The sequence below is a fragment of the Hippoglossus hippoglossus genome, chromosome 13 (genome assembly GCF_009819705.1).
Source record: "Hippoglossus hippoglossus isolate fHipHip1 chromosome 13, fHipHip1.pri, whole genome shotgun sequence".
Classification (NCBI taxonomy): Eukaryota; Metazoa; Chordata; class Actinopteri; order Pleuronectiformes; family Pleuronectidae; genus Hippoglossus; species Hippoglossus hippoglossus.
Window position 1 is genome coordinate 24,785,709 of NC_047163.1, and position 24,211 is coordinate 24,809,919.

The window sequence follows — 24,211 nt, forward strand, 5'->3', positions numbered from 1 at the left end:
GAGAGAGAGAGCGAGAGAGAGAGAGCGAGAGAGAGAGATACTGAGCTCTACGGCCCGCTTGAAAAAGGTGAAATATTTCACCTTTGCAACTGTCTAAGTCAAGACATCAAAGATTCCTTTGATCTATGAGCACGGACACTGTCCGTCGTTCCTTTGCGGTTTTTCGCAATTTATAAGCGAACCCTTTGGCAAAAGTATTAGAATAGACATCACGCCATTCCCGACCGAGCCGCACGTCTTGATGTATTATAGCGGGACGAAATTTATTGAGAAGTCAGAATAATAAGAAGTATGGGGAATAGTAATATATGTGCATTAATGAATGCATAACACATAATTACTTAATACAACTGTAATATCAAAATTATCAGAGATGTTCATCGTCTAACATGTTTGAGAACTTTGCAAGAACGTTTCTAATGGAATTTTTACAGTTAACTCACATAAGTAATTCGTAAAAAAAAGGTGGATTATTGATTAATGTAAAGACATATATTATATAAAGACTGCATATAAATATGTATATAAAGATATACCTTTGGGCAGGTACAGGAACTGGCCTCTATTCCTCTGGACCAATCAGCAGAGTCTAACACGTTCACGCACGACTGTGTGACGTATGACGCATTGAGACTCGCAGGTTACGGAAATGAGATGACAAGCGCTGGTTAGTCATAAAATTCCCAGCAAACAGGTGAGAGGACGAAGAAGTGTGTGCACAGGTACGATATGTTTCTGTTCCCGTAACAAACCACCTCAGACAGAGAATGTTACCGTGTTATCGAGCGTGTTGTATTTAACCAGAGCAGCGGTGTCAGTAGTTAGCGTCAGTACAGGAGCTAACTCACCCAGCTATGACAACAACAAGGCTCCGACTGAACCTCGAGCTCCTCTTCTGTGGCTTTCTCTTGTTTCCACTTGTACGGGCTCGTTTATTCTACCCGAGCTACTGACCAAACCATACACAGCTCATTCACTGACTAGCTGGAGCTAGCTGGTTGCTCGCTGACTCAGTGGCTGACGTTCAAATAAAAACTAAGCAATCAGCAAAATAGAGAGCTAGCTAACATTAGCTGAGGGAAGCATGATTTGATCAGTCGCTGTGTTGATATTCACAGGTGTGAATGCACATCTGTTGATAACGCTTACAGCCAATGTTGTTTGTTTCTCATATATGGGCGTTTATATATAATATAATTCATAATGGGGTCAATATATTTGGCTACTGAGCAGAATTATGTCCATGAATCTAATTTGTGCTTTTATCATAGGACTAGGATCATTCGCTCTATTTTAAATATCTAGAATACTCAGGAAATTGTAACTGTTTGATATGGGGTTGTTTAAATAGTTCAATTTACAATGCATCAATGACAATCACTATGAATCCTTCAGAAAGTCACAATTTAGTTGACTCTTGACTCAGTTATTTATTATTTGAATTCCAGTTTGTATAATGAATAGAAAGAGTGACCTGCCTTGTGCACTTCTCTTGGGAGTCAGGAGATTAATGCTTCTCCAAACAGGTTAATCCAGCTGTGCCTTTTTAATCACATATTTTTTGTTTGCTGCTGTATTAGAATCATAGTTGAAGTGTATTGTATGCCTGCATTCTCCACCATCTCATGTCAAAACATTGATGCTTCACTTCAAGTTCAAGGCATTTGTTTAGGTTCTATTAGTGCCAATAGAGAAGCAGGCATATGTGAAAGCTTCTTCTTCCCAGTGGTCAAGTGCAAGAACTTTGATGTAACCAACCAGAGTGTGAATCAAATGTGCTGCGCCCGCAGCTCTTTGAACTGACATCTAGTTAGTGTGATGCTGTGAATCTAGCAAGTGGCCTCTGAATGCAGCACACCAGTGATAAGCAACCAGCCACTCGTTCCCAGATTGTCCTCACTACTAACAAGACCGTCTTTTCTCCCTGTCTTTGTCCCGCATCCAGGTTGCTGTTCCGATGAGGAGGGCTTGCCTGGTCAACCGTGTTTGTCACCCCCCGTTGCTATGGCAACATCCTATTTTCCCAAATTTCTACTCCTCCTTTTGCTGTGCACCTTCACCCTCTTGCTGGTGACTCTCTTGCCCTCTGCTGTTCCATCGATTCCCTTTCGTTCATCTTTTTCTTCACCTTGGCCGCCGCACTCATGTGATTCAGGTCAGTCCTGGGCTGTCCAGCTCCATGTTGGCCAACACCATGAGGAAGAGGATGGCGAACAAGGCTTGGAGCTATTGGATGTAATAGCTGACAGGGTACAGTGCAACAGACTTTCAGACTTTTTCAAAGCTCATTCAAATTCTCAAAAACAACATTTCCTTAGAAGGCTTCAAAATGTTTACTTCATACAATTACTTTTACTTTACTTTTACTGTGATACATTTAGTATTCCCGTGTTTATTACTGCTTGGTTTTAGTTATAAAAAGGTTTTACATACACAGCTATAGTCCATTTAAAAAATAATTATTTCACTTCGTATCCCTAATATTGACATTAAGCTTTTTAATTCGACAAATGCTTTTGTTTTATGCTTTATGTATAATGCTCTTCATTTATATCTCATTTACTGCAACTACTCTTTCTCTGAAGAAGTCACTGAAGTCTCTTCTGATCTGTTTGCACTTCTCAAATCTTCCATCCCAGGTAGCAGAGCAGACTGGGTTGCAGAACCAGGGTCAGATCGGACAGCTGCAAGGCCACTACCTGCTGTGTTCCGTAAAGCCCAGTGCTGGATCTGGGGGGGGTATTTGGAGGAAAAGTCTCCAGCCCGGGGACGTTCTAGCAGCCCACCCTCACGTCCTGTGGTACTCCAAAGAGAGACTGCTCAGCCGCTCGAAGAGATCAATGGCCTTCAATGATCCCCAATATCCTAAACAGTGGCACCTGGTGAGGATGTACACTAGTCTATTTTTATTCTCACCTTGCCCATTCACATTCTAGTAATAATAGATGGTACATGTTAAATATTTATATATATATATATAGCATTATTGTGCTTTAATTTAGTACCTACCGGGGGCAAAGTTTAAGAACTGTCACAAACCAAAGACCTAATCTAACCACAGTCTTTAAATTTTACCTTCAAGCACTTACTAGCAAATGTAAGGGGTGATAATCATGTAGTATTTTAACAGCTTAGAAAGAATCTAACTTTAATAACCACCGTGTTAATTTCCAGTTACACCTGTTTTTCCACTGATTGCATTATGGGTGTGGTGAAATTACTCATTTCACATGGTTTAAACATGTTGTCACATTTCCTAAAGGCAGTGATTCACAACAAATACTGTGAGAGAGTACTTACCCATGAGTTAGTTGTTGATATTTTGCAAAAGTAAAGCCATTAGTGTGTTTTTTAACTACAGATTAAGATATAATCTAAAAGACACGGATTTTAGTTGATCACTTGATATTCTCGAGCTCAGTACAGGCTGCTTAATCCTACACTAAATCTACTCCTCTTCTTAACTGTTAAACTCTTTCTTTACTTTACAGCATAATTACATCAATAAAGGTATGGATATCAACTTAACAGGGGTGTGGGAGCGCAACATAACTGGCCAAGGAGTCACAGTGGTTGTGGTAGATGACGGAGTGGAGCACACACACCAGGACATTCAGCCCAACTATGTAAGTTATTGCCAACCCTTGACCTTTGTTTTGTTCTCACAGCTGAATTTCTATGGAAAGTGTTAATCACAAATCAAGGAAAGACTGTGGTTGTTGTCGTCACTTTTTGCCAGTGATATTGTCTACTACACTACATTACATTCTGTTCCATCAGTCGGTTTTTATATCATAATCAACTAGCATCTACTCTGGAGAAGAAAATGCTGTACCTGTCTTTCCTGTGAGCAGATAGAGGTTTGCACCTGTGAAAGCAGATAAATGTTCCCCACCTAGACTGCTAGGAACCTGAGTGTGACACCCGACAGTCAACTCTCCCTGACTGCCAACATTAGTGCAACAACCCGTTCCTGTAGATACATGCTGCACAACATCAGGAGAATACGTCCCCTTCTCACTCAGAAGGTGGCGCAGGTTTAGGTCCAGGCTCTGGTCCTCTCACGCCTAGACTATTGTAACTCCCTCCTGGCTGGTCTACCTGCTAGTGCCATCCGACCTCTGCAGCTCATCCAGAATGCAGCAGCTCGACTGGTCTTTAACCTAAATTCTCTCACACTACTCCGCTCCTCCGCTCCCTTCACTGGTTACCATTGGCTGCCAGCATCCGTTTCAAAACACTAGTACTTGCGTACCGTGCTGTGAACAGATCAGGTCCAGTCTACATCCAGGAGATGGTCAAACGTTACACCCCAGCCTGTTCACTCCGCTCTGCATCTGCCAATCAGCTTGTTGCTCCCTCACTGCGAGCTAACCACTCAACAAAATCACGACTGTTTGCTGTCCTGGCTCCTAAATGGTGGAACGAGCTCCCCAATGACATCAGGACAGCAGAAAGTCTGCACATCTTCCACCGCATACTAAAGACACATCTCTTCCGACTATACCTTGAATAAAATAAAAAAATTTAGTGCCACTTTAGTAGCACTTATATGGCACTTCCCTATAGTACTTTGTAGTTTGGCTTTCTTGAAGAAAATTTTACTTTCTTGATTCTTAAGTTGCTTTGGATAAAAGCGTCAGCTAAATGTCATGTAATGTTCTTAATAATGGAAGATGACACTCGCATCAACAGACCAGTTTCACTCCGGTACTAATAGGTACTAATGAGTTGTGGGAGTTTCTAATTTTGTTGATGTTTGTGGAATAAGTTTTGCTGATTGTGAACTCATTCTGAAATGAAACATTTCTCGCATCACATGTTGAGTTGAAGTGTTTTTGTTTTTCAACAAATGAAGCACAAAAGGGATGATGTGTAAGAAGTGGATGTATGGTGTTTCCAAGGTCATTTTTAGACACGAACTTCATAAAATGTCTGCAACGTACCAGGAGATTGACTTCACACGCTTTCACAACAACTAAAATCTCCAGAGAGACTGGGTGAGGGGGGGCACAGCATGCAGGAACCACGATGAAACATAAATACCGCTGCAGGGATCACATGTTTTTGTTTACAGAACGTCGATACCGGCATCTGACCTGATCTCCAAAAGCTCTCGAAGCCATTTGTTTTCATAAGTTGACATTTTTGTCGGCGTCTTCTACGTGTATCGCTCCTTTCATCCTTGAATATTTGTATTGTTTTTTTGTCGCACATTCAGGCTTTATATATAGTTTGCTAGTTCAGTGCATGTCTGAAAGCAGCTCAACTTTCATTTAGTCAATTGTGACATTCTCAAGTACTAGTATTAAGGTTATTTTTCCTATTAAATCAATGAAGCTTTATTTTAGTTTTAAAAACCTTTTTATAAACCACCCACTTATTTACTCAAAGTGATTCTGTGTCCCTCTAGAGCCCAGAAGGCAGTTATGACCTGAATTCTAATGACCCAGACCCCATGCCTCACCCTGACATCCGCAGCGACAACCACCACGGGACTCGATGTGCTGGAGAGATTGCAGCCGTTCCCAACAACAGCTACTGTGCCGTGGGGGTGGCCTATGGCAGTAAGGTCGCAGGTCTGGACAGGATAATTTATTTTTGGCACTGTTGATCAAAATTCTGAGCTAAGAACTTCTGACATGAAAGGACTGGTTAAATATGTGTGGTAAAACAAACATTTGTTCTGTCATCAGGTATCAGAGTCCTGGATGGCCCTCTGACAGATAGCCTGGAGGCCATAGCCTTCAACAAGCACTACCAGGTCAATGACATCTACAGCTGCAGGTAACAAACACATCTCTGTCTGGCTCTATTAGTTATGTCCGTGAGCCCTTGACCTTGTGTTTGTAATTTAATGTCTGTACTTCTTAGATTACATACACCATATTGTTAAAGTCGAGTTTGGATTCTAATTCAAATTCTTTCTAATCCAGTTGGGGTCCAGATGATGACGGGCACACTGTGGACGGACCGCATCCCCTGGGCAAGGTGAGACGAAGACCATCTGTGTGCGATACTCCTTCTGCCCTGCAGAGGGCAGTAGGCAGCAACAGATCAGTTACTGAAGAGTAGATGTAGAAGTAAAAGAAATGTGTGTACACTGTTTTCATTCAGTTGATTTTTCTCCCTATCTTGATTGAATCTTCTTTCTTTTCCTCATGGCATTAATTGTTATTTTCATCCACAGGCGGCGCTGCAGCACGGGGTGATTGCAGGTAGACGAGGATTCGGCAGCATCTTTGTGGTTGCCAGTGGCAATGGAGGTCAATATAAAGACAACTGCAATTATGATGGTTATGCCAACTCCATATACACCATCACAGTCGGTAAGGCACATAGGTCGGGTGTTTAGTTATGTGCCTCATTATGTGTTTTGGGTGTGAACATGTGGACATAAATTGTGTGTGTGTGTTACAGGAGCAGTTGATGAGAATGGCAGGATGCCTTTCTATGCTGAGGAGTGTGCAGCAATGCTCGCCGTTACTTTCAGCAGTGGGGACAGCAACCTGAGGAGCATTGTAGGTTTTTCTGGAACACACAGGCACAGCACACAAATGATGAGTAGACTCAAAGAGCACTTGACATTTATCACAACAAACAACTGAAAAGCAGTGATTTTGAGCTTTTTGAAGTATCCCATGTTTGTGTTTTAAGTATGTAAACGTAATATCCCCATCTCAGTATCCTAGATAAGCCCTTATCTCGGTTTTGAGAAACTTGATTTTTGTAGAGTGCTTGGTGAGTAACTGGGATACTGTTGTATGTATACATCTTATCCTGGTTTCTGACCACTGTCCACTACCTGCCCAGGCTTGGCTTCTGCCATTCTCATGAAGGTGACTCACATACAGTAATAGGATTCCCTACTCATGAGAATTTTCCCTCCATTCTGTGTCACTGAATTCCATATGATGACCCAATCCCACCCCTCACGGCAGCATATCTTTATTCACATGTGCCCAATAAGGTGGATAAACCAAATCCGCAAAGCGATGTTGGCAATTAATAGTGCTAAACTCGCTTTAAGCCGCGGAGGCCTCATTTTCTATAGCCGCCACACAGAGATCGAAAATGCCACTAGGCTGTTTTGTTGTAACAGTGGTAACATTAAACATCACAGGTGCCTGTTATTAGTAACCGGGATACTTGTATTTACTATCTATAAGGAGATTTCACAATGTGTAATGCAAACACCATAACCTAACTCAAACTAGAAGAAAGACTTGAATAGATGATGCCATCGAGGTGCATCTTCTGGATTTGGTATAATCACAGTGATCTAAAGGTCTTTCAGATCTAACTTCTTTGATTTTAAAGCTGTAAGTGCAGACTAAGCAACTGGACTAGGTCGGGTAAAAACAAGGGTCTCAAGCGGAGTGGAACCAGATTGTGACGTTAAAGCCAAGATGACCAAATGCAGTATTTTCTGATAGCAGCTTTTATCAAGCTCAGGAATTAAACATTTGAACTTATTGTGAGTTGGCATGAATCTAAACAGGTGTTGTTGATGTGTCTTTCCCTAACCCTAACTCTGTGAAACACAACAGGTACTCATTAACTATGGCAACATAAACAAGCGAGACAAGTCTTTTAGTTTGCTTTCAACCAGTCTGTATTTATGAGACATGATGTCCAGTTATAGTCTTGAGCTCTTTATGACTGTTAGAGAAGAAAAATGAAGACATCAGTTGCAGTAATGTGCTTCATGACTTGCTGTCTGAATTGGATTTCCCCATGTGGGTCCAGGTATCTGCTAATGAAACTGTCCATATCATTTCATATTTACATTTAAATGTAATAGTCCAAATGAATATTATACATATGTATTTCCCAGTATAAGGATCAGTTTCTACATTACATTACTGCTACATTCTGTCTCTCTGTGGTTCAAGTCAAGAAAGGAGTTGTGCAATTTCAGTTATAGTTGAGCTGCCAAATGCCAAGAAAGTCGTCCAACTGCTTTTACTTTCTCTTGAAGCGTGCAGATACTATTTCTCAAAGCATGGCGTGTGAAACCGTATCCAAGTTGCTCTGTTGCGCCCTCAGTGTTCTGCAAGCTTCAGTTCTTAATGATGTTTACAGCTGTTTAGAAACTAAAGAGCTGCTTCACATCAGGAGGAGCAGAGACTATGTTGAAAAGGGAGTAAGGGCCCATTGAAAGCTACTGACCTCTGTTTGCTGCTGTTTGTTGGTGTCACTGTGGTAACACAGTTTGGAAGTAGAATGTCATTGCCTGTGGGAGAGAAAATGAGCCAGGATTGGGTTCTCTCTGGACAAGAATGACCCACCACTGACCACAGTGTACTCACAGGCCCAGTACATACCGCACACTGCCCATCAGTGTATTCATTCTGTAGAAGCCATTTAGAGTCTGCTGAGAACAGCTGCCTTCACAAATGCAGTGTTTTAAAGATAGAAAATGAGCAACTTGATTACAGTTTAGAGAAGTTACTACCATTACACTGTTTGTACATGAATTTCAGCCCATCTGTCTGTCTCTGTAGGTGACGTCAGACTGGTCCCTGCAGCAGGGGACAGGCTGTACGGAAGGCCACACTGGCACGTCTGCTGCTGCCCCGCTGGCGGCTGGAATGGTGGCCCTCATGCTGCAGGTCCGTCCCTGCCTCAGTTGGAGGGACATCCAGCACATTATCACCTTCACTGCCACCAAGGTAGCTCTGATGAAATTTCCTACGGCATCATTACTGTGTAAATGCTTAAATTCACTGGTTACTTGAACCCCAACTGTGTATTCTTATTTTGTAAATGTGATCCTAAGCAACAAATATCAAAGACCCTGTTCAGAAATGCTATTCACAACCGTCCTTAGTGATCACAGGTGGTCAGCTTGGGGTGTGAATTCACCCAAGTGCTCAATGCATCCTGAGATCAGATCACTCAGGACACATTCAGAGGTCTGGGATGCATGTGGCCACATTCTTCTTGCTGTGTGAAAGCAATTCTAAGCAATTCTAAACTACAGTTTCACAATGAATCAGATGGATTTTTACGCTTCTCAGTGTCCATACCTTGATTTGTTTGTGGTCGCCGCCACAATAAAAAAAGTAAAGTTTAATAACGATCGAATTCTTAAGGTCCAGGTTTAGTTGAAAGTTGACGTGTGTTACTCTGGTTACAATGGTCTCGTTTTGAAAGTGACTGCTCATGTTAGATCCAGTTAGGTCAAAAGGCAGCAGTTCAAAAGATGATGCAAAACATGACACTATTTGTTTCACTATAAGAGCTCTGGGAGGCTCCTAGAACAGATCCTAGAACACTTAATGCTTTGACATTGTTTCCAATCCTCTTTTTATCTGTATCTTGGACAACAGCCATACTATTTAAATATGGTCACGATCCTACAGAATGATATCCCTGTGAATGTTCACAGTTTAATTTGATGTTTGTATATGTTTGTTTGTATTAACAGTGTGACAACAGTGCAGACTGGAGGGTGAACGGAGCAGGTTTCCATCACAGCCACCAGCACGGCTTCGGTCTGCTCAACGCATGGAGACTAGTCAATGCTGCAAATGTATGTGCATACTGTACACACTATTAGTGCTGAGCTGTCATCACTATACATTTTTTATATAATTCACATACTACAAGTTACCACTTGAACTCTAAGGGCTCTCTGTTTCACAGGTGTGGGAGTCAGTGCCGTTCCTTGTATCCTATCAGAGCTCAGTCAGTGAAGAGGAGGCGTCCATCCCGAACTATCCAGATGAGCTGATTCGTACCTGGAAAGGTGAATATGTCTGCTTGTCGGCTCCTCTATCAGTGTGTCTGTGTTGGACAGACGCTTGTCGAGTTTACACGCTGATCTCTGTAGCTGACTCCCTGCTTCCCTCCCTGCCTCCTCCTCAGTCAGATTCCCTGTCCATATTAGGTAAAGTCCTCTTGTTTGTGTCTTCCTACGTCTACATTCAAATACTGGGTGAAATTGCGGCCATTTCTTTTTTTCCTCCCTTTTCTTCACTTTTTTCTCCTAAACTGTCTTTGTATTTTACAACTGCTCTTAGTACTTTCTGTTCTTTTTTCATGACTCACCAATTCTCTGTCTGTGTATGTGATCTGTGGTTTTTTCTCTCTCACACACACACACACACACACTTTCTCACATATGGTGGTGACCTCACACCAGCAGAAACATTTCTTCTCCTCCCTCGATCTTTATCTATAAAAGCTCTTCACAGCCAGGAGTCAGGAGCTCAGCCAGAGTGTACGAACACTTGTACTTATATCATTGTGAGGACCATTATGAGCATAGACGACAGAGTCGAGACATTTTGGCTGGTTGTCAGTTTCTCAAAGACTTTTAGGGTTAAGGTTTTGTTGCAAGGGTTAAGGGGCTAGTGAATGCATTATACCAACGAGCGTCCTCACTAAGATTGATAAAGTTGTTTGTGTGCGTGTGCCTGTGCGTGTGCCTGTGCGTGCTTGCGTGTGTGGTCTCATGGACTTGCTAACGGTAACAGAGCAGACTCAAAAAAAACTCTGTCTGGGCTTCATTTCAAAAAGTAATGGAATCACATTAAACTACTACAATACACATTTTCTTCCCCTCAGTTGAATCTGTCTTGGATAAATCCCAGACATACTTTTTGAATCAGTGAGATTGTTCAGGTATGTCTGCCACACTCATTAGCAGTGTTTGGTTTCTTACTGTCGATGCATTTTGGCTACCTGCTGGCTTCTTGTGTGAACACCTCTGCCACTCAAGTGTGTGTGTATGTTTAGCTGTACAGATGGTCAACAGACAGAGTTAATAATTGAAGCACTGGGTTGCTGTCAAGTGGTTGTTATAAAAATATATATATTGTGTTTAAAAGGAAATGTTGGTTAAAATGTGACAAGATTCAGCTGGTATTGGTTCTAAAAGGGGAAAAACACATGGGGGAGGAGGAAATGTTCAGCTAGAGAAAGCACTACACCTCTTCTTTCTTGTGAACAGAACATGCTTGGTGTTTATGAGCTCACATTGAATTTATCTTGGATAATCACCTAAATAGATTCCCCCCTACTCCAAAAAGATTTTTGTAATTATTTTTGTTTTATCCGCCAGTGCAGATCAAAACAACAGGTTTTTGTGATTTCCAAAGTAGGGCTTTCACTTTTTATAAAAATCAAGTTCAAACGACTTTGACACGATCACTTCAGTTAAATGTGTTTGAATCCCCCTCCACAAAGTCGGATGAGGTTGAACACTTGATGTTGCTCCGCTCGTCTGTGTTGTCTCGTCTGCTGCCTCAGTTTGGTGGAAATCTATCCAGTGTGGCTCCTGGTTTGTTGTAATTCAAGAGTCACTCAGCTGCTTTGTACAATGTCAACAAACAGCCTTTTCTTTGTTTGTTAATTTGCCATCCACAGTGTCCAACCTTCCACTCATAATTTCTCAAACAAATTGACCATTTTCTTCTGCTGAGGTTGTAAGGTAGCTGCCATATTTGCACTAATAATAATAATAATAATAATAACTTGAAATTGTATAGCGCCTTTCAAGAGACCCAAGGACGCTTTACATGTGTCAGTGGGGACAAAAAGGAAAAAGAAAAGAAAATAATTTGCACAAAACAGGAAAGAAATAAAAGTTAAAACTAAAAGTAAGACAAAAAGTTTTTGGCAGGAGTGACAGAACTTAAGAAAAGAAGCTGAAGTTTCTGGTGCTGATAAGAGGGCAGAAGGTGTTTTTCCACACAGTCCCATATATCTTAGATATATTCTTCCTGGACAATAGTTTGGGTGGTTGCTTTCTTTCATTTTTCACTCCACACTGCATCTTCCAGCTTTCTTCTCCTTACCACCCTTCCCCTTTTCGAAATGTCCTCCCGACTCTGTCTGCCCAAACCTCTGTTTACACTCTTCGTCCCTTTGCGTCCCTCCCTGCCCCGAGGATGTGTGCAGCCCTACATGGTCAAAGAGCACCACAAAACGTTCTCACATTATATCATCTACTTACATTATAACTAACCGTTTAAAGTAACCCCCAGTTTAAAGTGTGATACTGTATTTAACCTTATTTAAAAGAAAAATGTGTTTTACAGAAGTGTCTTGGCCAAGATTGTACTATTATTTCTCATATAGTCATGCACTGAACTCCGCAGTTCCTCCGTATTTTCTCCAGAGAAGGTGCGTGTGTGAACTCAAATGTCCGAGTGAGACGCTCTGTTTCTGCAGACTTACTCCACCTGGTCTCCTAGTATAAAGTCAGGAGAATTCGATGTGAGAACACAGCAGGGGATCCCCCCTGGATTCACCGCGAGCGGGGGGGTGGATGATGATGCTTCTAACGTGCGACAGACACTAAAATGAATTAAGAAAATTAAATGGAAAAAAAATGTCTCCTGGTGGAAAAGCGGTGTCATAGTGGAAGATGCCGACGAAGATGTCTAGAGAGTTTGTGGCGATAAGAGCTGACACTGGCTGCTCCATCTCTCACCTGAATAATGCGGAGGATTGATGCTGTGCTGTGTTGTGCATGTGTGAAAGGCAGAATGCGGGTAAACTCCATGGCCAATTCTCCAGATTTTCAGACATGACCTGTACGTAATGTCTGGAAACGGCTTTGGGCACACAGAATGGAGGAGCCAAGGATTGAACCACTGACCATCTGGCTATTGGACGACCCGCCGTACCTCCTGAGCCACAGCCTTCCTTATGTCAAACAGAGTAACTGCTCAGGAAGTCTGCACACTGGATATTAAGCTAAATGCTAACACCCTGTTCTCTCCTCCCCCAGTCTCTGCTGCTGACCTGAGACAGTCTGGAATGGAGACACTGGAGCATGTGGCTGTTACCGTGACGATAACCCACGCTTGTCGTGGCAACTTGGAGATTTTGTTGGTCTGTCCAAGCGGTATGATGTCAGTCATCGGGGCACGCCGTTTCATTGATAGGTACATACACACATAGAATTGCTCTGGTATTATGTTGAATACATTAAAACATAAATTTGTTTACAGAGGAGATTGTAATTTGTTAAATTCACTTAGTTGAGCATCGATACATATATTCCTATGCTTGAATAAAGAAATCGGCCAATAATCTTAATGGAGGGAGCAGTGGTCATACTGTTCATTATGTACATTATTCATCTTTATAATTATGCTCATATGTTAAACTGTCGTCATATCAGTATCTTTGACTGCTGTCCAATCAAACTATTTGTGAATGTGGGTTTGTCCTTATAGAGACCCTGCAGGTTACGAGGACTGGACTTTCACCACTGTGCGCTGCTGGGGAGAGAGAGCCAAAGGCCTGTACACACTAAAGATATCTGACCACAGTAAGAGGCTGCTACACACACTGACCAGTGTTGGCAAAGGGATACAAATGTCTTTTCAAGCACAAATACACACATTTGTATGTCTTTTATGTTTGTGTGTGTTTGGGTTTTTGTTGTTTCATAGTGTTTGTTACCCACCCACACTGACCTTCTCTGTGCTCTCGTAGAAGAGCTGTCGCCTACGCAGTATGCTGCTCTGGGAGTGTTGAAGCAGTGGAAGCTGACCCTGTATGGTTCCTCTATGACCTTCAGTGACGTCAAGGACAGACAGAAGTAAGACCTTGCAGGCCTCGTTTGGATCTGCTTAATGATGTGTTTTCTTTCCCGGTGGTCCTGTTTTTTTACTGGAATTGTGCTCTGATTTATTCACATTGTAATTATTTGTTGCCATTATTTTTTTTAATGGTACAGCAGATTCTATGAAAAATAAATCCCACCCCTTAATTCACTGGTCCTTCAGAAGCTACATGAGATGACACAATACTGACCAAATGTGAGCAGAAGAATATTAAAGGGATAGTTCCAAATAATAATAAAAATTCACTCATTATCTACTCACCCCTATGCCGATGGAGTGGTGGGTGAAGTGTTTGAGTCCACAAAACACTTCTGGAGTCTCTTTGTAAGAGCAGAATCCAACATAACATGCCTCCATACTGCTCCTGTGGTTTCATCCAAGTGTCCGGAAGCCCCGACATTCATATTCGACTCGAAACAGCGTCTACACTTGTGTTTTGTCACTAATCAGCTACTCTGTTTACCCCTGGAACTCCAAAAGTGTTTTGTGGACTCACCCCCCCCCCCCCCCCCCCCCCCCCCCCCAATAGGGGTGAGTAGATAATGAGTGCATTTTTAATACTGGGTGAACTATCCCTTTAATGTTACACAACTGTCAGGCAGAAACAGAGCAACCTCTTCTCAACTCCACGTGGTCTCTCCACTGAATAACAGCTCACCAATTTTCATGTGGGTCGTCGCCCTTTTGTGTGTTCAGTGCTGCGATTAACATGTGGGCTTGAAAGATAATTCTGAATGCTGATTGGCCGTGCTCTGATTGACAGGCTTGTGGATGAGGCCATGAGTGGCGAACTTCTGAACAGCAGCTCCTCTCTGCCCTGCCCTCCAGGCCTTGACATTCCTCAAGAGATCGTCAGCCCCTTCACCACCAACAACCTCAAGGTAAAATTGGCAACACCACACCACAACTCAAGTGTCCGTGAGGCTACTGCACATGTTCTAACATTCATGGTTGTTTTTCCATCCCGATGCACTCAGGAAGATTTGACATAAATTTGTGCTATGTTAAAATACAGTGACATTGGATCCAGTTTGATTAAATACATGGTTCCTGCAGCAGCTACAAATGCCATGTTTCTATTAACATTCACAATTTATTATCTATGGGCTTCGAATGTGATCCACTCAAGAAGCAAATTATTGTTGTCCAAAGCTAAGGGAGCTGACCTCCTCTGTACCCTGCTTTTTATTTCCTTCTCCCCTGCAGCTTCTGTTGTTGCTGGGATGCTTTGCTCTCTTTTGGTCTATCTACTACACACTGGAGGTCACACTGTCCTACCTGGACCTCAGGGGCCTTCTTTGCCTGCGCAAGAGGCGGGGAGGGCACCGTGCCAGGAGGGCGCGCCTAGGAAGAGGAGTGGAGGAAGCGTTGGAAGAGGACGGGGAGGAAGAGGAAGTGGACTCAGGGGTTGAGTTTCACACTGTACTGGACACAGAGGCCAAAGCACAGCTGTTCAATGGAGAGCGGCTGTTAACGTAGCACTGAGCCAAACGATGGGTCTCTCACTGTCTGTGCTCATAGGACGTCTCAGGCTTCTTTCCCTTCTCCTCACCCACCCAGCCTCCTGTACGGTTCTGTCACCGGTCAGTAGTAACTGTGGTGATGTCTGAGTGGACTGCTGGTAAACTTGACTGAACAGTGGAATCTGTCTTTCTCTGCATTCACCAAACATGTGGCCTTGTATGAAAATATATGTTTGAGCTGTGACTGTGTGTGTGTATGGTTAGCACATTTGTCCATCTAACAAATGCCCTAACGAGGAAAAAACTCCCCTCAGAGATTGGTTGAACTTAGAGTAAATGCAGACATGACCTGGAAATGGACCTAATAGTACATAATATAAATAGTGTATTGGCATGTGAGGAAGTGTGTATACAGGGTTGTCTGTAGTTAAGTGTGCACCAACAGAGGAACTGAGCTTACAGTTTGATGGGATGCCCCTGAGCGTCTTTAAATCATGAGAAATATGAATACATTATGTGCACTCCAGAACAGTACGAATCTGCTATGCGTGCATGAGTGTGTGTGTGAGAAAGTGTTTGAGTTTGCCTTGTGTGTGTGCTTCTAAGTCTTCCATCATAAAGTTTCCTCAAATGTGAGGTTTTTAGAGAGAACTGTATTTTAAGATCAAGATTTTTTTTATCTTCTGAGGTGTCTTTGATTTTTAAGTCTGGGGTTATTATCTGAGGGTTATTGACCCAACTACTGAAACTTGAAGTGGTATTCTCAAGTGTGGGATTTGCATATGTATTTTTTCTACAAATTGTAATATATACACAATGTGTCTGCTGTACAGATGTATACCAACTCTATAAGGATTTGTACAATGCGTTTTTTCAAGAATGTATTAAAAGAGTTTAATTTTTTTATGTAAAGGAGTGAGTTGGAAACTGTGTTTTGCTGTGCAAGTCACAGATGATGTGGATGACATTAAAAGACTTGAAGGGATATCCTCTTAGATTATTCATGTGGTTTTTGATTGACCAGATATTGTAAAGATTATGTATTATAAAGATTTTATAACTCTTGCTAATAATAGTCTTGTAGATTGTGGTGTGTGTGTGTGCGTGTGTGAAAGTTTAAGGAAAGATTAATTATAACCATGCTAACAACTCTAGCACTGTAATATTTAGTGGTTTCACTGTGGCACATAAAATAAGTTAATTCATTCAGTCAATACAAGATGGTAAAATGTCCCAAAAAGTAATAAATCATTTAAACCCAAACAAGGTTTTAACAGGGCTCAGACTAGGAGACAGCAACTGTGATACTGTTGATCCATAATGATGCTAGGAGCTAATGTTAATGTCACCATGCTAACTTGTTGAGCATGATGAGCTTGAGGGAATGTATCCTTCAGAGCACGTGGTATAGCCGTAGTCTAGAGGAGCTTCTTGTGGCTTCGGTGTCACTAGCTCGTCCCGCTCTTGTTATGTTTAATGCTCCTTGTTTGTTTAACATGTGTACTACTTTGTTTAGTCGAAGCGTGATACTCAAGAATTGGACATCTCCTTGCTTGCTGTCGATATTACCTCTTTGCAAACCGGTTCCTTACCAAAGATAAATTAACCCTAGGATAGGTGGCGCTGGGAAGGATCAATCCGTTGGAGCTTTTGTTTCTCGGGGATGGAAGGACGTGTTTGGTGGCAACATTTGGAGGAGCATTTCAAATGAGACGGTCAAGTCGCAAACGGTCTTCAAATGCAGCCTCTGAAGGATGCAGTCGCTGGATTGACACACAGCTATGGTCTTGGTCAGTCTTTTAGCTGGCTTTAGGCTACTACTGAGCACTAACACGAAACACAAGTGGCAAGTAACAGGGGACAGAAACTTTCCTCAGGTAAAGTATAGACACATTCTTAACACACACATTTAGTAGAAAAAGTGAAATGAAAAAGTAATGTTTGCAATAATTATTCCTCCTCAGGAAGAATATGCTCTATAATCCCTTATAAAGTATCTTCAATGAAAGAGATAGGAATGCATATTTGTACAGATATACTGGTAGGACTCAAAGATTTTGTCCCACTAGTTTCATACAGTCGACTACCGATGGGCATGTGAGAATAATTAACACACACATGAAAAAACTGAAGCCGCTCTTTCAAATAAAGACATATATTTCATTGCAAGACCCTTCTTCTAATTTCCTGAAATGGCAAAAGTGAAATACCCAGAATCATTCAGAAGTCAATTCAGAGATGTATTTCAAAGTCATTTAATAAGACAATGTACAAAAATATTGGTGCTGATACAGCAGGCGTTGCATTGTGGGAAGTGGGAAGTATAGAACAATATTTTTAAAGTAAAATGAAGGAGTGCTGATATGTCATGGGTGTCACCACTCAAATTGAAAAGACTGTCCCTTCTGTAAGTTACTAGTTACAACAAATCAGTCTTCGAGTCAGAATCAAGAGCCAATATTTCAAAAGAAAGAGAAAAGTTTAAGAAAACTGCTGCCATAATTCAGACATTTGTTATCTATCAGAGATGGAACAGTGGTCAGTTATTTGTCATATGAGTGCTGTGACTGTTTCCATGAACATCTTGGTATTTTTATCTCCAAGGCAAATTTGAACTTTTTCTGGTTTCTAATTTCTAAGACTTTACACATTGAGTGGTATTGGGCCTAACTAACTGCAGTGGGAGGAACAAAGCATGGTGAGCACTGTGGTTCATCTACCTGGGGGTTCAGGGTACGTGTAAAAACTCAGGAGGAGGGGGAACTTTTTAGAAAGTGACTAAACTCTAAAGCAGAGACAGTTTTAGTATGAAAGGGAAGTTGTAGTGGACCAGTCAGACGCTTACAGGCTCTAAGAGGGTGTTAGGGGCTGCAGAGGTTTTGGGGCTTTTGCGGCTCATTGAATTTACATGATCTGCCGGGGTCTTCCGTAGCTCATGCCCTCTTGACTTGCTCCCTTATTGGATCCCATCTGAAGGCCAATAACATTTTTTCCCGCCTTTATCTGCTCGTCGCTGAAATCTCGCTTGTTCTCCTGAGCTTTCCTGCAACATGTCATTGAAAATGTTATTTAACAGATAAAAGCAATCTTATATCAATATGGTGTTCAGATAGATAAAGCAATTTCCAAGTCAAGTTTGTGACTTACTTGAAGAACCAGTTAGGGTCTCCATTATATGTCCCTTCATCCTTGGTAATGGCCAAGCTGCCCAGAGCTGACAGGGTCCTCTGCACTGCTGCCAGGTCCTTAGCTGTCCCAACACACATACAGCCACAATTATTAACCCTATCATCAACCCTATTGTCTGTCACATGATCATCTGCCCAAAGCTCTTCAAACCAAAGCCGCGTTTTATCTACTTGTATTTATTGTTTGCAGTTACTGATGCAAGGACAGAACCCCACTGACCTTCCCAGAGGTCCACGGTCTGGAACATATCGGTCTTGGTGACACCATACTTCTCGGCAGCATTGAGGAACTGGGAGATCTGCTCCATCTGTTTGAAGGCCATGCTTGAACCCTGGATCTTCTTCACAGGTTTATCTCCAGTAAACAGACTGTTAATCAGCTCGCTCAGGACCTGGAGAGACGACGAGATTGAGTGACAGAGGGTAGACAAGAAGGAATAAAAGGGCGCACAAAGATCGGTAATCTTAAAGCAAATTCTAGCAAAACAGACAAAGAGTACTCACACAACCATCTTTCAGCCAGGCCTGGAAGCCCATTTTTCCCGCCTCTGGTCGTGCCACACCAGAACCGCACTGACGACTAATCCACTCCACCAGGATCTGCTCCAGCTCAGTGTCATACTTGCTGTCAATTTTATCCTGAACCTGTCGGCTCATGCCAAACGCTTGACCTTTGTTAGCCATGCCGACTCCCTGAGAGGTGAGGGTGAAATGGTGGAGACAAGGAGAAGTTGACAGAGGTTTAAATATGGAGGGATAAGGCGACAAACAGTGGAAGTAAACAAAATAAGGAAAGATAGTAGTTGGGTTTTCACTGGTATCATCCCCCATCTGGACAATTTACCACACTTTGTGTATTCATGGACCTACAACATACATTTTCCAGGTACAATCCCCCTTCAGTCCAAAACAATTGTCGGTAGAAAAATGGACATTTCCTGTATGCACAGCATGCATGGGTTTGTGAATACAGATTACACTAAATCATTCTTACTTACATACACAGGTAGACCTTTTTAATGTATATACATACACCAATACAAACATTGACCACATGCATGTCAAAAGCGTGTGTATATAAGCATTAATGCTCAGCACTTATTTGAATACCTTTTGTAAAACAGTGGCACGAACAGTGTTGTCTCCCACTGCACACCATTAAGCCCCATCAGGACCAGAGGCAAGTGGTATACAATGGGAGCTCTATTTCAGCCAGAAGATTTTTTTTTTTGGCATAGTTTCTTTTTTTACGCACCCAAACACACGCACACACATCTCTGTCAGCGCAAACACACATATCACTGCTAGCACTTTTTTTCTTTTGTTTTATGCTTCTGTATTGCCTTTGGGCCATCAGCCAAGTGCAAAACCCATATCAAAGTGCTGTCTGCACCATCCAACCTTTGCAGCCATCTTGATGTCAGGTCACTTCAACTTCCTGTTCCTGGGGAGTTCAAATATTAAAGGTTAAAGCCAGGAGTCGAGTGTATGTGGCTCATCTCTGTCATAGGACAGGGAAGTACCTCGGGCCAAAATACACTTCTGGCAATACTCAACACTTTTTTCATTAGTTAATGGACATTTTATTTCCAATTGGCTGTAGCATTCGGTCTATAAGCTGGCATATTCTCATCTTTCTAATTGGTGTCGGGAACTTGTTAGCATATTTATAGCACATTTTTTGGCTAATAATTTATTCGTTAATTATGACATAATTATGCACAAACATCCCGCATAAAACGCTAATATTTATTTCCAAAACGTTACAGGTCAACCTTGCTGTGATATCCTAGTTGTCCACGTGAACTTTTCTGGCCATTATTCAACGCCAGTACACTGGAAGAGATGGAGAGATTTTAGCCAGTCAGGTCCCCACAAGTGAAGTCAAGGCATCTTGATTGCCCCCTGGTGGCTGGCTGCAGTAAAGGTTTGCTCAAGTGCTAATTTTAATGATAGGTTTGGTGTTGATTGGGTATTTGATGATATAAAAACAGGGTTAAACGTCATGATTGACAGCTTGATTGACTTATGACTGGTCGAGTGTTTTAGGTATTTAGTATCTATTTTATCTTATGTACTTTTCAATAAAGTATTTGTACCACCACTGCAAATAGATATACTGCATGTCTGCATATTAGAGTGTGCATGGCAATGACATTAATGGATTCCTGCCCAGAGTTGTCCGCAGAGTATTATTACCAACCCTGTTAATTATAAATTCTTTGCATTCCCTGTAGTCCTTTTTCAGACCGCAGGAAACCAAACACACATGCTGGCAACACGCTCATTTATACACAACCACAGGTTCACATATATTTTCACTTTGTCTGTCTGCCTTTCTTTCTCGCTCTGGCAAACACACACACTCATTTCCCTTGCTATTCCCACTGACATACGTCATTATATAATCATTATACACATGTCTGGTATGCCTTTAAGCTCTCTTGTTTTCCATGAGCCTCTAGTTTTGGGCCTCATAAACTACTCTCTGGACCACAAATGCAAATGGTTCACGCTACACTCTATGCAAGGAAGGAGACAGAAGCTATGCTCACCACATTGTGCACTCAATGCCTTCTCCAAGAAGAGAAGAGAAGAGAAGAGAAGAGAAGAGAAGAGAAGAGAAGCACTAATTCTCCCATAAGTTTTGTCCTGTATCACTCTCTATGTGTGTATTGCATGACAACTGTACAAAGATCACAGAACATTTGGGGAAGTTTGATAAGTCCATTAGGACCTGGTCTCTATATTTGGTTTATGTTTATCTAGGGACAAGCTGTTATGCTTGGGACCCGGCCCAGGTCCAATAACTCAGGATTATCTGCTAAACAACCTTCTGTACTGTTTGTCTGCATCTCCTCAAATACTCAAGTCAGCGTTCACTTGACATTTATTATATAAACACTTTGTAACAAACTTTCTATAATACTGCAATATCTGTAATATTTAAATATGTACAAATTTTCTTTCGCTGCAACTTCAAACTTTTTTAAGTGTATGAGCAACCATTCCTAAAATAAATCGTATTCCTGCAACTACAACCCTGGCCAGGAAAAAAGGAATCACTAAAATGTGAGTGAGCAATGAAACCAAAGAAATGTCTTGAAACACAAAGATTAAATTGAAAAGACAGTGATACAAAAGGGAAAACGAGGCACAATGGGACAAAGCCACAGATTAAAGTAAAGGAAAGCCTGTAATGTCTCCTCTCAGAAGTATCCCACAAACATGACTTCATCAGTCTCTCTTTCCATCCATCTCTCACAGTTGTGTTTTTTCCTCTGCTACCATGGTGAGTCTGCCTAACGCCAGAACAGGAAACCAGTGTGAGGGCTGCGGCAACTGGGGCGGCCTGAAGGGAAGTGGCATCATGCGGCCCTGCCTCCTCCCCAGTGTATCAGCTAACCACCATATAATGATTTGAAATGAATGTAAATGCATAGGGACTTATTCAGATAATGGTGAGAATAATTGTATCCCCCAGTATAAGTTTGGTAGGAGTTGGGGTTTTTGAGAGGTTCCATTAAAATAAAGTTTATAATTATCAGTGTATTACATTATTATAGCTATAGCTTGGCATCTTAGTGCAGTACAGATCTGCAATGTTAATGTTATTAGAGTCATCTGGTTGAAGGACATTCTCCCTGCCAGCTGACGTACTTCACTTTGACAGAGCTTTTTTGTTATGTGGCTTTGCTTAACGCCGGCTACACAGAAAACTGCAGCTTTGCTTCACCTGCCAGGTTTTTCTTATCACACAAAGAATTTTCACAAACCGCTGCCAAGAGCCTTCATGCTCCTGATTATTCTGACAAACTTCTTAATTACATTTCTACTGACCGAGGGCTGAACTGACTGTTCTGTCAGTGCATCGTTACGTGGACGTGGTTAGTTCCTGGCTTTATAAACTGCTGGGCCTCTGTGCTCGGCCGTGTTTATGTGCTGCCACAGGATTGGCAGTGTAGATAACGTTATCTGCTGCTATAGAAACCCAGCTGCCCACTGGTTCTTCCCTTCTGCCACTGCTGGCCTGCTTTTACTGCAACCACATAATATGAGAAATGTCTCCACCCGCTTTTAGACTTTGCAGCGGTTTTCTGTTAATAAAAAACTCATTAACATATAGAGAATGAGAAGACTGGCCGGGCTTAAATGTCTTCTGTTGAGATAGAGTAGTCTCTAGTCTCTCTATCTGCATCTGTATCCTCATCCAGGTGCCTCTTCATGCTCCCAAAGCCCATGTATGGCAGTGGATCATTTGCTTGTGCAAACAAAAATTCAGTGACGTAGACGCACCGCTGTGCTTCTCCTCTCCTTGCTTCACGCGTAAAACACATATATATAAAATAACATCTGATCATTTATGGAGTTCCTGTCATCATGTAGTTAATTGTGAAAAGCCAAATAAAAAGAGAGAGGTTCAACCAGACTATCAAAGTTTTACAGAGATGGTAATTATTCGATTGTGAATATGAATATATCGGATCTATGACATGTAAGTGTTCTGCATCCACACAGTGCTGAATATGATGTAATCCACAGAAACAACTTTAGGAAAACTGAAATTTGCATATGTAAAACAACCTTTGATATACAGTGTACTGTAACCATCAGCTAAACTCATGGTCAAGCGCTGTATCATTTGCAGAAAGAGAACTTCATCAACCTTTACCTGGAGACAATGCGATTATTTTCACATGTATTTCTGTGGAATGGAGACATAAGCATAGTATTTTTTAAATAATAAAAAGTACTGACTGACTGACCTATAAGGTGATAGCCACAGCTGATTTGTCTAACTGACCGTCCCAAAGACACACCAGCAGTTTTATTCTTTAAAGTGGAATAAAAGAAAAGTATACTCACTGTGTGAAGGAATAGGTCACTTCTCTGCTGGCCACTAGTGCAGTTTATGGGTGAGTGTGGGGTGTTTCACCGAGTGTTTGTATATGCCTCCCAGGGACCTCCCTCTTAAAAATGCCGGCTTAAAAGGAGCAGATGAGGCAAAATGACTTCACTACAGCCTACTGAACCAGACTCCCAGGGAGGGAGGAGGGAGTATGAAGGAGGAGTAGGAGGGAGAGGGGGGAAGGTAAAAAAAGGAAACTTCATCCTTAAAAAGGCATGGCCTTTCAGCAGCTCCCTCAGCCTGTCTGTGCGTCTCTTCCCCTCACGTCGAGTTAAAAAGCCAAGCCTTATTTGGGTAGAGTCGTTCCATGCAGAGGAGGGAGACGGCCGCCAGGTTTGGTCAGCGGGAATTCTTCACATATTTTCACCACATCCCTAACTCATTCAAAGTTGCTAAACGAGATGAGGTGAAGGAGTGGATGGGGCCTGGAGGAAAGGGTGGGGTGATGATGAGGAGAGGAAAGGAAGAGGAGAGGAAAGAAGGAGGAGAGGAGAGGAGAGGAGAGGAGAGGAGAGAGGCAGAGAAATTATGAGGAGTAACAAAGTCATCATTATTCAGACAGAGAATTCCATGTAAGTCCTGGATGCTCTTCAATACTTGCACTGTGTGTGTGTGTGTGTGTGTGTGTGTGTGTGTGTGTGTGTGTGTGTGTGTGTGTGTGTGTGTGTGATGTTGTCATGTTAAGGTTGAGGTTAAGCTGTACGTTAAGGTAAGGATTAGGGTTAAGTAAGTCTCCAGGAAATCAGTCAATATGAAATGGGATGTGTGCGTGTGACATTTCCATCACACCAATTGACACGTGCTGGGGTTAGTGCTCCTGTTTGAATGTACGGGAAGTTTGAACTGTTATTGTTCTCAGATCTCTTTATTTCAGAAGTACCTTGTTGGTGCCACTTATATAAGGTTTTCTCAACGTATATTCCTCACATTATTATATTATTTCAACATTTCAGTCATGTTTGTTTAATTTTTATTTTCAATCAAATCTGTTTTATTGTTTGTTCCTGCGAGTAGGTGATGATTAAATGTTTCTTATGTCTCTGCTTTATTATAACTGTCAGT

At 41.9% G+C, this 24,211-nt stretch overlaps 2 protein-coding genes across 4 annotated transcripts; one reads left to right on the forward strand and one right to left on the reverse strand.

Annotated features, from left to right (window-relative positions):
• Positions 1-572: 572 nt before the first annotated feature.
• On the forward strand, positions 573-15,358 carry pcsk7 (proprotein convertase subtilisin/kexin type 7). 2 transcript variants are annotated; one of them, XM_034603844.1, is made up of 17 exons: positions 573-694; positions 1,946-2,250; positions 2,640-2,882; positions 3,492-3,626; positions 5,414-5,579; positions 5,697-5,787; positions 5,937-5,991; positions 6,191-6,329; positions 6,421-6,521; positions 8,508-8,675; positions 9,434-9,538; positions 9,652-9,754; positions 12,746-12,902; positions 13,197-13,291; positions 13,459-13,564; positions 14,353-14,470; positions 14,796-15,358. In XM_034603844.1, the coding sequence occupies exons 2-17, from the start codon at positions 2,005-2,007 to the stop codon at positions 15,066-15,068; spliced, it is 2,301 nt and encodes a 766-aa protein (XP_034459735.1). In that variant the 5' UTR covers positions 573-694; positions 1,946-2,004; the 3' UTR covers positions 15,069-15,358. The 2 variants fall into 2 exon arrangements, with proteins under 2 accessions (XP_034459735.1, XP_034459734.1); XM_034603843.1 differs by having other exon boundaries at positions 635-722.
• Positions 15,359-17,291: 1,933 nt separating this feature from the next.
• tagln (transgelin) lies at positions 17,292-23,280 on the reverse strand. Of its 2 annotated transcripts, XM_034603856.1 has the most exons (6): positions 23,107-23,280; positions 19,642-19,684; positions 18,745-18,933; positions 18,461-18,632; positions 18,200-18,302; positions 17,292-18,095 (listed from the first exon to the last, which is right to left on the reverse strand). In XM_034603856.1, the coding sequence occupies exons 2-6, from the start codon at positions 19,651-19,653 to the stop codon at positions 17,957-17,959; spliced, it is 615 nt and encodes a 204-aa protein (XP_034459747.1). In that variant the 5' UTR covers positions 19,654-19,684; positions 23,107-23,280; the 3' UTR covers positions 17,292-17,956. The 2 variants fall into 2 exon arrangements, with proteins under 2 accessions (XP_034459747.1, XP_034459749.1); XM_034603858.1 differs by lacking the exon at positions 19,642-19,684 and having other exon boundaries at positions 23,107-23,275.
• Positions 23,281-24,211: the final 931 nt, after the last annotated feature.